This window comes from Martes martes (assembly GCF_963455335.1).
Source record: "Martes martes genome assembly, chromosome: 13".
NCBI classification, from domain to species: domain Eukaryota; kingdom Metazoa; phylum Chordata; class Mammalia; order Carnivora; family Mustelidae; genus Martes; species Martes martes.
In genome coordinates, this window is record NC_137901.1 from 82,461,170 (window position 1) to 82,475,400 (window position 14,231).

The window sequence follows — 14,231 nt, forward strand, 5'->3', positions numbered from 1 at the left end:
CGGATGGGGCGGTGTTCTTAGGATGGCGCTGGCCCTGGGAGCTCCGTCTGTTAGCTGCAACAAGGAGGAAGGTGGTGACGAGGGCGCCGATCTAAGGAGGAGGAGGGATGGGACAGAGTGGAGAAAAGAGGTGTCCGAGCCCCGTAGCCGGAAGGCAGTCGTCTTCCACACAGCGACCTCTCTCTGGGGCGGAGGCTGCTGTCAGAATGGATGTGGCTCTTGGGGCTGGAGGGTCAGACCAGGCGTGGGCTCCCAGCCTCGCGTTCCGTGTGCCGCATCGCCGGGATATGGTCGGGGCAGCTGTGTCCTCCGGGATCCCTGGGACAGAAGGGGCCCCTCAGGTAGATGGGGCAGGGCGAGTGCCCAGCTGGGCAGCTCTTGTCACCAGAGCCAGGCTGCAGAAGCTATTTCCCAAGGCCCGCCAGCCCAGCCCTGGGGATTCGTGCAGGTGGCTCCTCCCCCTCCACCCCTACCCCGCCTCCCATTCTGGGCTCCAGGAGGAGAAAGGGCAGCTGAGGACAGGGAGGGCTTGACCCACAGCCCCTCCGGGATTGGGTCCTCCCGCCCCTTGGCTCTGACAGGCGGCCAGCCAGGCTCTGGGGCCACTTGTGGCCCTTGTGTCCCCCCCCGCAGCAGCTCTCCCCTACGGCTGCCACCCTACGAGCCAGCCTTTCCCGAGGTGTGAACCCACCGGGAGTGAGGGTGTCTTCCCTACAGATAGCCTTTTGCTCTTTTGCCTCCTGAGGAAGCTGCTTCTCCCTCTCCTTTTCCGTGTCTGTCTGAAGAACTTTATTGTTTTCCGAGTGGCACGTTTAGCGTCTGCCGCTGACCCAGAGAGCCGTGTGTGCCGCACACTGGTGCCGCACGCGGGTCGAGCCAGTGCGAGGGTGGGCATGAGGCTGAAGAGGGAGTACGAGGCCGTAAGGAGACCTCAACTGAGCAGAACACCCCGAGATCTCGGTTTACTTCCGCAGAAGGAATTTGTGGGAATGCTAGGGGAACCTGCCCACCTGATCCCAGTTCCCCCAGTAGGCTTCTCCCATGTGGCTCTCCTCCTTCAGAAGCCCTTGAGCAAGGAGACCTCCTTTAGAATCCTTTCCAGGGCTCCACTGATCCCTGACCCACACGAATCCCTCCCGTGGGTTCACTCCTGTTGCCTGGCTGGACGCCCTTGTGGAGATGGAGGTCATCACTCTTGGCATCAGAAACTCTTGGACCCAGCATTGGAGCCTCCCCCTGGAGGCCTGGGCAGTGCTCAGATTGGAGCGGGGCCGGGGGAGGCAGGAGGGGGTCACGAACAGCGGACTGCACGGTGTGGAGTCTGGAAAGCAACCGAGGAACTGATGGTTTCTGGGTGGGGCTGGGGTCCGAATCCAGCTGTGTTGGCTCTCAGTTCAGTGCTCCTTCCCCAGCATCAACCAGCCCATTCACCGCCCAGCAGAGGAGAGAATTAGGCCTGGTCGGTCCCTAGAGGCACCCCCCTCAGCACCGCTGTTTGCTGGGGCCCCAACATGCGCCCATCTGTGCCGCCCCTGTGCCCGGCACTGAGTCCTCTGACCTTTCTGCGTGACACCGTGTCCCACCCCGCATGTGATCAGGGACTTTGTCATCTGTCAGGCTCCTCTGGGTCAAGCACACACCCCCAAACTGGAAAGAATCCTAGCACGAGGCTCCACAGAGGCTGTGGTGGCAGAGCTCGGGGTAACCAGGCAACTGATGACAATAGCAGAGGTTCCCGTGGCCGACCGCGCCGGCTTTGTGCGTGACAGGCACACACGTGTTGTACACCACACCGCATCGTTTTGCCCCAGCCTGCAACAGCCCCGGGAACAGGGCGGGGGGGGGGGGGGAGTTTGCATCACTCCTTCTGCACGGCCACCGAGCTCCATCTGTGTAGCTGCTGCGGAGCTCCGTGGACTGATCCCCGTGGACCGAATCCCATGGATCGATCCCTGTGAACCAACCAGAAGCCCAGGCTGTGGGGGCCTGGCTTCCAGCCAGGCTCCGGGACCGAGGTGCTACGCAGGAGACCCATCCCCCTCATCACAAGCTCAGCGACCTGGCACATTGTCCCATCCTAGGACGCTTGTCGGCCTTCGGTATCCGGGGCAGTAAGCGTCAGTCCTTCTGGAAGTGCCCATGTTCCCTAAAACTCCAGGGTGATGAGCTGATGTTTCTCGAAGAACTTCCCCCTCAAAGTGGAGGGGAGCGGGAGGGATGGAGGCTGACGAAGGAAGACTGAAGTCAAGGACTCGAACCGTTCCAGATGGTCTTCCCTGGGTGGCCTGAGTCTGGCTCATATGCATGCTCTCTCCCTGTCTCAGGAGCCACCCTGATGTTTCTAGAAGGGTAGCGTCTTGGCATTGATCTAAACCGTCTACTTCTCAAAGCCAGTCTTTGGCAGGGGGGTGCTAGGCATTCACATTTGTCACTCTCCATCCTCCTAGGACTCCAGGAAGTTGGTGGTGGGTGGCATTTGACACCTGAGGACACTGGGGCTCAAAGAGGGTCAAGTCACTGGCCCCGGGATCATGCAGCCGAGACGGGGCAGAGCCGGCCCGCATGCTGACCAGATGCTGAAGCCCATGCATCCAGGGCCCTCCCTCTGCGTTCATCTCACTTACACTGAGTGCCAGTCCCTCCTCTCTCCAGTGCCCAGCAGAGAGGACTTGCCAGTTAGAGACGTTCCAGTGGGGCTGGGGGGCAGAGCATCTCTTGGGAGCACACCCAGGCTGAAATGAGTCCCCCACCCCCAGAGAAGGGGTGAGCACCCCAATATCAGCCCCACCAGCATGCATGTCAGCTTCCAGTCCCCTGAGCCCGACAGCAGCCTGGCCTTGGAGAGGGCCCCCGGTAGCCACTGGGGTTCTCTTCCGCAGCAACCCCCTCCTCTCTCTTTGCCCGGAGCAGGCTGGTCCCAGGGGAGAAAAGGATGGGAAGAGTGGACTCGCAGCCCGGAAACCAGAATATTAATTTTTTTCCCATGCATGCGCCTTTAATTTTTCCCTTCCTGAGCCCGCCGCGCCTTTGTACTTTTGCAGTTGCAGCTGTTTTTATTTGCCGCCGCTGCTGTTGTTTTAAAAGGTCTATTTTCACATGGAATGTTATCCAATTAGCAGAGCAATGTGTTGGCTTAAATAAACACTTGGGGGGAGCCGGCAGTAGGGAGACGTGATGGCGGCTGGTGTTGGCAGGCAGAGCTGTTCTCACCGTGGTAAACAACCACGGCTTTAATTGTGGGGGCGCACCACTTAATGTGTCCCTCCCCACGTCTCGCTTTGGCACCGTGCCGGGGAAGGGGGTTGGGGGGAACATGGACCCATGCCCCCCCTCCCCGCCCCAGGGTTGGGCTGCTGCTGAGGGTTTTGTCGGGGACCCCCATCGGGCCCGGCCGCACCCATGCTGTCACCTTGCAGACTCTGCCGAAACCAGCCCGGTGCTGGGGAGGGCAGACCGTGAGGGAGCCGGACGGGGCTCCTCGGGGCGGGGATGCCCGGTTCAGTGCCGGGTGCCCGGTGCGGCCCGCGCAGGGCCGAGCCGTCTCGACTGCCCCATAAACGATGATCGCCGTCAGATTATCCGCGGTGTGCGCTCAACACACATTTGCTTAATTGAGTGGAAGAAGGGAGTAGAGCACAGTCTCCGTGGGGCCTGTAGGAGCGCAGCAGGGTCCGAAGGGGCCATCGCCCCGTGGAAATGAGGAGGCCGTGGACGCAGACGAGGGGCGTCATTCATATCTCCGAACCCCAGGTTACTCGTCCATCCGCACGTCGGAATTGACACCGCCTCCCCGAGGCAGCCGTGAAGGTGAAGGGCCAGGCAGGGCAGCAGCAGGGGTCAGAAAGGGCCGGGCCCCCGGGGTCAAGCTGCTGCCTGGCTCTCGGATGCTTTTCGTCTCCAGACAGGCTAACTGCAAGCCAACTCAGGAATAGGGGTTGATCCCCACTTTCCTGTCCACGCAGGTACACAAGGTGCAGACCCTCATGCATGTGTCTCATTCGCAGGGCTCTGCCTCGTTCCTGTGGTTAGAGCCCAGGGGTAAAAGCGTGTTGGAATCCCAAGCCTTGCATTTCAGAGCAGGGAGTCAGGCTCAGCCAACACATTTACGGGCTGAGAAGTCAGGGTCAGGACAAGCCCCTCTCAGCTTAGCAGGGGGGCACCCTTCATTCATCTCCAGGGCATAAGCAGTGCCAGGAGCTACCCCTCTGCTCCCGCCCGTCCCTCCCTCCAGGCCTCTGCCCCTGGGTGAAGGTCAGCTTCCAGAGTCTTTCCCTCACATCAGGCGGTCAGTCCCTGTAAGCCGGGAAAACCAACCCACCCTTCAGAGCTGGGCGACTCTCTCCCCTCCAGGAGCACCACTCATAAATTTTGAAAAGCTCTACTACCAACAGCAAAACGGGATCAGGACTCAGACTCTCACCACGTGCCGGGCACTGGGGGAAACGAATCGTTGCGGTCTTATTTATTCTCTGGCAGCCGCAGGAGGTCAGGGTGCCCCCCACTTCGCAGTGAGAAAGGGGAGACCCAGAGAGGTGCCCCATCCGATCACAAAGCCGGAAGGCATCCGGGCCATGCCACGGGCCCCCCTTGGAGCCCAAGGCCATTAGTAGGCCATGCCGCCTCTTTGCCTGGTCGCTTCTGACCATCGGTGACCCGGCATTGGTTCCTTTATCTCTCCGGCGGTCAGAGGGGTGCCTCACCTTTGCATCCCCCACTGGAGCATTAGCTCACAGTGGGTCCTCCGGGGACGTCGAGTTGAACTGGATGGAATTGTGTGATGAACGCAGGAGAGGGAGGAGAACCAAGGCCCTGCTATCTCTCTGAGAAACTGGTCCTCAGATCCCCGGGTTCCCCACTTGCGAAGGACCAAGGTGCCGAGTAGGGCCCCCCAGTCCCTGCCAAGAGCCCCATTCATTCCGGATATCAGCTCCCGCGTGCTAGCAGGACGCTCTGAGAGCTTGCTTCCGGGATTGTGAGTGCCACAAGTCAGGGATGGAAAAGTTCTGCCCCTCAGAGCTCGGGGGCTGCCCAGAGAGGCACAGAGCGTACGTACAGAGCGTACAGAACCTCCTCCCGGAAGCATAGGCCTCATGTTTTTGAGCCATCTCCGCAAAGAGAGGGAGCCAAGCCCCCAGCGGTGGCAGCCAGGGCCCGGTGCTCCCGTTCCTGTCACTCGGTCCCATGCTCCCAGGCGCACGTGGTCGTTCTTGGCTGTCTTAGGTCACACTTGCTCCAGGCACTGGGGGCGCAGATGGCCGGGCACAGGTTGTCTGTGCTCAGGTGGATTTGACGTCTGCAGAGAGAGGCAGCCCTTCCACTCTGCAAGGCACAGAGCAGAAGGGGCTGAGAAGGGCCTGGGCTTGTAAAGACAGGAGTCCTGTCCTCCGGCCCGGGCTGGGAGCCACGCACCCATGGGACCGGAGTCCTGCCAGGGGCATCGAGTGGACTTCTGTTGTTGGGAGGAAGAGGTCTGTCTCCAGGGAGAGCAGCAGAAAGGTCAGCCCAGGGCTGCGCTGGCAGCCTTCCAGAGCCCTCCCTGTCCCGGGAAGATGGCTGCCAGGCCTGGTCACAGTCTAGCCGATGGCTGTCATTCCCCTTCTACCTTAGCAGATTTTCTCAAAGGGGGCGGGGAAGGGAGGTGTTGCAGAAGAGACAGCTGGAGGCTAGGGCTCTCGGTGCTCACAGTTAGTGGCTTAGGTCAGAGGAGATGAAAGGGGTGTGATTCTGGGACAGCCGAGCCAGGGGACCGGACGGTAGCTAGCCTGTGCTCCAGCCAGACCTGCCCGAGCTGGCCTTAGTACGCCTCCATTCTGAGTGGGGCCAGGCCTTGAGACCTGCTGTCTGAAGTGAGAAGTCCATCTGCCCCAGGTCAAGGCAGAGGGACGTGGAGCAGCCAGCTGGGTCAGCAAACAGCCTCCTCCATGGTGGTCCGAGAGGGATTTATGAAGGAGTAGGTAGGGCTCGGGGGCTTTCCAGGGATGCTGATGCCCCCAGGGGCCAGTGACAGTGCTGGGGAGGGACCCCAACATGAGCTCTGGTCCCGGAGGGAGGGAGCAGGAAGAGGAATGTCCCCACCCCTTCCCGCCCTCCCTCCAGGACTACTGGCATCTCCCGATTGCTCACCCGAAACAGAAACCAGAAAGCGAGAGCCTAGTTATACAGCCTGTGGGAGTCGGCTGCAAAAGCCCGGAGAATGGTCCAGAAAGAAGCAGGAATAGCCAGCACTGGCCTGTCGGATGACAACAGCAAGTGGCTCCAGAGAGCAGGGGCTCCCCTCTTCTGTGGTGTTCTCCTCCTGGCCAGTCGGATGCACCCTTCAAGTTCCCCTCTAGATCTTCAGGCTTCTGCAGTGACCCGAGTGGTGGTCTGGTGGTGTACCGAGTCCTGGTGGCATGGGCACCTGTACCTGTCCCTCCGAGGTCCCCAAGGCATACCCATTGGGAGCAAATCTTCTTCCACTCTCCATTGCCAGACACAAGACCGTGTAGGCACCAAGTCACGTCCCAGTCGGAAGGCAGAGTACACCACGCATACAGGCAGCCAAAGACACGAGCTTCTTGCTCCTGTCTTTCATGGTCTGTATCATAGAAGTGTGGAGGGACCACAGCGGGCTACTTAAGCCAGCCCTCTCTGGCCAGGACCAAAGTGAGTGTCCTTACCAGTCGACAGAAGAGCCCCACGGTTGGCTCTGTGAATACAGTAGCCCCCTCCCACCCCCTTCTACGGTGTGTTACCCACCATCAGCCACGGTCTAAAAGCAGATGACCCTCATCCAGAGACGGCCAGTGTAGCCTTACACAGTGTCTGACGCCCACATCGTGCACCTTGCTCATGCCCTCTCGTCTCGCAGGCACATTAACCTCCCACACCACACAAAGAAGGGGGAGTTAGGACAGTAGCGGATTTTGAGCAAGACCACGTTCAGGTACTTCTATTAAAGTTTATTGTTACGGTTGCTCACTACAGTTACGGTGTAACTGTAGCACTCTAATTGCAGTGTTATTAAATCTCTTACTGTGGTTAATTTATAAATGAAATTTTGCCACAGGTACGCCCGTATAGGAAAAATATAGTACATGTGGGTTCCATACCGCCTGTGGGTTTGGGCGTCCCCTGGGGTCGTGGAGCGTATCCCCCACAGATAAGGGGGAGTGACCTTGTTCCCTGGGCACTACTAGGGGCAGCAAGGAGAGAGGTTTTCCCTCCAAGGTTCAAGGCTGAGCCGAGGAGGCTGGCCTACAAGCAGGTGTTCCTGGGACCGGTGCTGGGCTGGAGGCCGCACAGGTGGGGCACAGGGAGAGCACCCGGCTGTCGTCCATGAGGAGAGCAGGTTGTGCCCTGGGCCCACCAGCAGGTCAGCTGTGACCGGGGAGCTCTTCCGAGGCCGGAGCAGGTCACAAAGGCCCGTGGATGGAACGCACAGGGTCTGAAAGGGGAAGCAAGAAGGAAGTCGGCGGGTGTAGGGACCTTGGCCGGCGCCTGTTTTCTTGTCACTGAAATGGGAGAATAATGTCTGTTCTCATGAATCGGTTGGGGGCCTAGGCTTAGAGTTCAACCGAGGAGGAAACTCTTAGAGTTTCCATAACCTGCTTCCCTTTCATTCCAAGGGAAGAAAACAGGCAGCAGCAGCAGGGTTTAGAGAGAAGCACCAGGCCAGGAATGTCTAACTCCCTGCTTTTTCTGAGACACCCTCATTGCACCGAGTCCTGGGTACCCCCAGATGAACGATGCCCCGAAAGCTGATTTGGCAGAGGGGGTCCGTGCCACAGCTGAGGTTCAGAACTCTCGGGAGGAAGGTGGCGTGGGTCTCAGCAGGCCCAAAGGCTGGGGCAAAGCTACTGGCGGGCCCCAGGCCGGAGAGGCCAGGGCTGCTTGTTCCCCTTGGCTGTGCCTAGAACCTTCCGTGCCTTCCACACTGAGGCCTGAAGTCCTCTTGAGGCCTGGGCTGTGTCCTTCTCCTTACCCACCCCCCTGCCTTCTAGGACCCCCAGATATATAACAAGCTCCCCTCAGGGCCCTTTAGTGAAATACGATGACTCTGGATTGTCCAAGGCCACTTTTAGCCTCGAGTCCCTGTCCCTGCTGCCTGCGACAGTTTGAGTGTTGAACTAGCAAGGCAGCGGGCACTCAGGAAAGCGGCTCGGTCTCCTTTGAACCAGAGGGGACTGGGACGAGGGAGGCTAGTCCTGCTATTTTTGGAGAACTGCGTGCTGGGCCCCAGCGCCAAATGCACAAGAGCTCTTGTGTCCCACTGAATATTGTTCCCGTCTTTGGGTGGCATAAGGGGAGCAGAGGGCATCCATAATAATAACCCCACCCAAGGGTGCTGTTAGACTTCACAGTCCACGGGCTCCTCCTCACCACTCTTTGCTGCCACCACTCAAGGAAACGGGTCCCAGAGAGGTTAAGCAACCCACTCAAGCTCACACAGCTTGCACATGGTGCAGTGGGGATTTGATGTCTTGATGACTGTGCCACCTCACCTCTGCAGGTGAAAAGCCCTTTCAGAGAGGAGGTGAGAATTTGGAAGGTTGCCGTCAGAGGCCAGGAGAGGGGGTTTTCAGCAACTGCGGCAGCGAGTAGACCCCTCCCAGGCTCCATGGGTGCACAGCAGTGGAGAACAGGGTCAGAAGGAAATACCAGTCTGAAGGCTGCACGCAGAGAGGGGGCTGGGGCCGGGGTGTCTCGCCTGGGCCCCCCCCCAGGCGCCCTCCCTCACTTCTCTCTGCAGCTCAGCTCCCACCAGCTGCAGCCTCGTGCCCACCCCATCCCCCTGCCCACCCGCCTGCCTCCCCGGGACTGCAGCTCCTCAGGGAGCCGGACGCCGGGACGGAATACCCACCACGCCAGACTCCCGACTGACTTCTCTCCCCCAGCTCAAAACCCCAGCTCCCCCAGTCAGGCTGTCTCTGCAGTGCCAGCTGAGAACGCGTGTGTTTTAAAGCTCGGAATGGGCCATTTCGGCTCGGAGTCCAGATGCATTTTTATGTCCGCGTGGAAAAATGCAGAGGCTCTGCTGGCAGTCAGAAAGAGTTTTTTAAATTAAAGTAAAAAAAGAAGGGGGGGGGCGAGGGAGAAAAAGTTTCCTGCACCTGGCCCTTCTCAGAAAAGCGCAACGAGAACAGAGCATTTCTGTACTTGGACCACATGTCTTGTTTTTTAAAAGGTGCATGTCCCACCAGCTCCCACCAGTGCTTTTCAGATTCGGTTATTACAGAATATCCAGTGCAGGTCACCCCCCAGGCATGTTGTATATTCATCCCATGATCATCCCCATTTTACAGATGAGGAGACCGAGGCTCCCATTGGGGCACCTGACTTACCCAGGGTCACCTCAGCCGCTGTAACAAAGTACCACAGGCTGGGTGGCTGAAACCAACAGAAATTGACTGTCCCCCCGTTCTCAAGGCTGGGAGTCCAAGATCAAGGAGGCAGGAGTTGTTGGGTTGCTTTCAAAGGACGTCTGTTCCCCTCCTCTCTCCCAGCATCTGGTGGCAGCAGCATTCCTCAGCCCCCTGTTTCCACGGGGCACGCCCCCACATCTGTCATCACGTGGCTGTCTCTTATGAGGCCACAGTCGTAGTGGGTTAGGGGGCCTGCCTTCTCCAGGATGCCCTCGCCTTTATTTGACTACACCTGCAAGGACCTGTTTCCAAATAGGGTCACAACCCAAGGTACCAGGGGTGTGGATTCCAACATCCATTCTTGGGGGGAGCACGGTCTAGCCCGTAACAGTTTACGCTGAAGGTAAGGGCCAGAGGGGGCTCCGTTCCAGCGTGGAGCTCTCCTGGTCACACGCCACCCCCTCGCAGCATGGAGGAAGCAAGAAGGATGAGTCCCCTGGCCCCTCTTCTCGTACCGCATGGTGCTGATGGCAGCCCGGAAGCACAGACAAAGACGCCACCCTTAGCCACTGTGGCCTCCCGACCTGACGAGCACCCGGGGCTGGCCCTAGCCATACCCATGGCTGGCCCACGGCCTCGTTGCTGGGAGAAAGAAATCACAGATGTGACAAGTCAGCAGTAACAGCACAACCAGGACGAGAGCTAGCATCTATTGAGCACTTACTGTATGCCCCACACGTTGTAGGCACCTTCCACTTAACTCTTTCTCCTCTCCTTTGGAATCCTGAGGTTGGAGGGCCATTAACATTCCCATTTCATGGACCAGGAAACTGAGGCCGGAGAGGTTCATTAACTTGCCCAAGGTCTTAAAGCGAGGAGGTACAGGACCTGCCCTGCCCAGACACAGTGGCTCCGGAGTCTAAGCCTGTGGCTTCTGTGAACCACAGGAGAGCTGCAGGGCGAGCCCCGGGGCGGTGCCACTTAGCCTGGGCCCTGGTGACATTTAAGAGCGAACTCACCAGTACCTCATGGTTCCATTCATCTGAAACGTCTGGAACAGGCAGATCCGAAGAGACGGAAAGCAGACTTGTGTGGGCCAGGGCCAGGGGAGGATGAGGAGTGACCACTGCCGAGTGTGGGGTTTCTCCTGGGAGGATGGAGGATGAAGAGTTCTGAACTTGACATGGTGATGGCCGCACAACTCTGACTGTCCTGAAAACCCACAAGCTGAGTACTTTAGAGGAGTGACTTGTACAGTGTGTGGTTTATATCTCAGTAAAGCGGCCCCAAACACCAGAGTTGGGGGTAGGCAGAACTTGGAGGCCAGGAGCAGCGAAGAGTGGGAGGCCAGAGCTGCTGAGCCCAGGGAAGGAGCCAGCGCCTGGGAGGCGGGGGGACAGACTCCTCGGGGCTGGCGAAGGACGGAGCCACCAGGGAAAAGCAAGGGGCCTGTGTGGCTGGTCGCCATGGCTAGAGAGGGCTCGGCTTTGTCCCATGGCGCTCCCCCGACGGCCCGGTGGGAGGCGAGCCGGCCCATGGGGTGGCCCTACCCAGACGGGACACAGTGTGGGCAGGAAGCCGGCCACTGGCCCAGGCACCAATTACAGGCAGATATATTGACGGCACGTTCCCTCGCAGCTCTCTCCCTAGGAACATAACCTGCTAATTGAGTTAAGTGCCCAGCAGCTCCCACACCCTCGCTAGAGAGCAGGTGTCACAAGGGCCAGAACCTGGCCTTTGAGCTTGAGGTGCCGGCAGGGGGGCAGGGGATGGGATGAGCGTCTGCTGTAGGTCTCCGCTAACTCGCCATTTCATTTCCTGCCCTCGCTCCCCCAGAGAGCCTTCCACGCGCTGTGTCACAGCACCCACCTGTACGGCCGGAGACTGGTCCTGGAGTGGGCTGACTCGGAGGTGAGCCTGCAGACCCTGCGGCGGAAGACAGCCAAACACTTCCACGGTAAGCGTGCCAGGGCGCCCGGGGGTCTGTCCTTGCCTGGACGGGCTGCTGCCATCCCTCGACGGGATGCTGATCTGTGCAGACGGCACCTGTAGCCTCCATACCCTTTGGCTTCCGGCTGGGTTGGGTTGTTGGTAAGGCCTGGCAGGAAATTGGGAAAGAGGAGGAGACTGGGGTCAGGGGATTTATCCCCTCCCCATCCCACCGCCCCCACCCCCAGCCCCCCACCTTCCGTCCTGCCAGGTGGCTGGCTGGCACTGCCACCCAAGGCTGCAGCTCACGTCTAGTTGCCCTCTCTACCCGCACTCTCTGCCCAGGTCCCCATGGCCAGCCAAGGAGGTCACTTGCACTGAAACTCCTACCCTCTGCCTCCTTTCTGGTGGACCCTCTTTGGTTACTCCGTTTGAGGGCCGTCCACTCCCTGCCGGGAGCCCGATGGTCACAGGACTTGACTCCCACCTCTCACACACTTTGGTGGCATCCCGTGGCCTCGCGGATTATTCATTCCCTCCCCAGAAAATACTCAGTGAGCACCTGCTTGTTCTAGCACAGGGGTGCGGCTGTGACCTAGCTGGATGGCAGGTTCTAGTGGAAGAGGCCGGGTACATTACTTGAGCGGGTGGTCTAGAAAGGCCTCCCTGCAGAGGTGACATTTGCACCCATGAGAGGGCTACCTGAGCAGTGGGGGCCTTGAGCTTGGCACCTGCAGAAGCAGGGAGGCCAGCATGGCTGGAACAGGTAAGGTGGCAAGAGTTGGGGGCCGGCTTGCAACGGGTCTCATCCTATCCAGCAAGGTGCTGGGGAGTCAGGTAGGAGGGGATGAGGGAAAGTCTCAAGAACACTGGGCCACACCGGGCATGTGGAAGGAGAGGCAGGTGCCCCTGACTGTCCCTCCCAGTGTGTACCCCTGCACTCGGGCTATCAAGGAACCTTTGAACTTGAATCCCATCTCCACGCCTCTCCCATGCATCTCGGAAGTGCATTCAGGGCCCGGCAGGAAAGGGGCAGCCGCTAGCCTCCTGCCCACTTAGGATCCTGTTGGCTTCGTGACAGGTGCCCAGGAATAGCCTCCCCCGGCTGGGTATGCGTCTCCTCCTCCCACCTGCCCAGGAAAGCAGGCTTGGTGAAGGGGCTCCGTAGTCCCACCCATGGCATCAGCCACGGCTTCTCTGAGGTCTCAGGTGGTAGGCTGCCTTCTTCCACCCAGGAGTCCCAGGGACAACTGGAGGGTTCGCAGCTCTCAGGGTTTCCTGGTTGAACCAGTTACCCAGGTGCCTGCCACTTCTCCCCTCACCCATCCCCACCAGACAGTGGGGAGCCACAGTGTCACCTGGGGACAGTCTGGGGTATTGACTACAGAGCCCACCCTTCTGCCACTCATCCCCGTAGGGATGGAGCGTGGAGCCAAGACGTGACCGTTGCCTGTCCCAGTCAATGACACTGGGTCTCCCCAGTCATGCAGCAGCATAGGGGACCCCGCAGAGGAGGTGGCTCTTATGGGGCTGGGAGTTTTCCGGTTGTTGGGCCCTGTCGGTCTTGCTCTGGGCTAGCAAGCAGGGCCTCTGAGCAGTGTCTTGGGGGTGCAGATGCCCCCCCACAGGTGTGCTACGAGCACAGGGCGTAGCCTTTGACTGTAGCTCAGCCTGCGGACCCTTTCCAGCCCAGTCCCAGGTGACCACCCCGAGCGCTCGTGGTGCTCTGTGCCTCCCCACGTGCTCTTCCCTCTGTTCAGAATGCTCAGCCCTCCAGTTTGTTTAAGCAGCCAGAGCCTGTGTAGCCAGTAAGGCCCAGCTCAAATGACTCCTCGCCCAGCAAGCCCTCCCTTTCTCTGCCCCTCTCCTTCGGTGTCCGTAAGGGCTCCGTCCTCCCTTCCTACACTTCCCTGCCATGTCATAATTTATTTCATTATGGTTTTCTCCTCGCTGGACTGATGCCTTTCCCCGCATGGAGACTGTGTCCTCGGCTTCCTCTCTGGGCCCCCGTGCCCGGCCCCATGTCCAGCACAGGCCAGGCACCCCCCCCATCGGAGGCTGGGGAAGTTACCAGCAAAAGTACACGAGCGACCAGAGGAATCAGGACTTGAGTACACAGTCCCCAGCTCACAACTCAATAAGTCCCCAAATCCTGACGTGCAGAAAGGGAACCTATCCCTATCGACAGCCATTGACAGACCCAAATGCTCCCGTCGGCAAATGTTTGTATAAGGGCCTCTGCCCACGCCTCGCCTCCGCCCACCCCCGGGGCCGGCGGCCTGCAGGCTCAGCACTTCTCCCCCGCGTCGAGGAGAAGCCCCCTTCGATAAATTGAGTTCCAGAGACAGCGTTATTGCCTCACCCCAGCGGAATCGGCCGTCTCTAGTATCGGCTGCAGGCCGAGGCCCAGACAGAGCAGGTGTAGTCCCAGTGGGAATAGAGGCCGTAGCGTTCTTCCACACGTGTTCCCGGGAATTCCCCAGCAGCCCTGTGAGATGGGCATGATGAGCCCCGGGTTGTGTTGGTTTTTTTTAATTTTAGGATTTTATTTATTCGTTTGAGAGAGAGTTGAGAGAGCATGAGCAGGGAGAGGGGTAGACTCCCCCAGGAGCAGGGAGCCAGGTGCGGGGCTCGATCCCAGGACCCTGGGATCTTGACCTGAGCCGAAGGTGGACACTTCACTGAGCCACCCAGCTCCCCTTGATTAGCCCTATTTTACGGATAGGAACACTGAGACCAACCAAGCATTGCAGTGACACGTGACTACTCCTGTTTATTAAGGACTCACTCCGTGCCGAGGTCTGTCCTCAGTCTCTGACCCGTGCAGTCTCACTGAGCCCCAGGACAATGGCAGCAGCTCCTGGTGCTGCTGTCTCCGTTTTACAAAGAAACCGAGTGAGGCACTCCCCATGGTCACGCGGCTGGAAAGTCACAGATTGAAACTCTAGGCCAGCTCCA

The 14,231-nt window shown here is 59.3% G+C and overlaps 1 protein-coding gene across 1 annotated transcript in view; it reads left to right on the forward strand.

Moving 5' to 3' along the window:
- The window catches only part of RBM19 (RNA binding motif protein 19), a 119,676-nt gene that overhangs the window by 88,912 nt on the left and 16,533 nt on the right, over positions 1-14,231 (forward strand). The window contains exon 23 of the mRNA XM_080821271.1: positions 11,181-11,301. Coding sequence (XP_080677397.1) covers positions 11,181-11,301 — 121 coding nt within the window. The remainder of the gene's footprint in view (positions 1-11,180; positions 11,302-14,231) is intronic.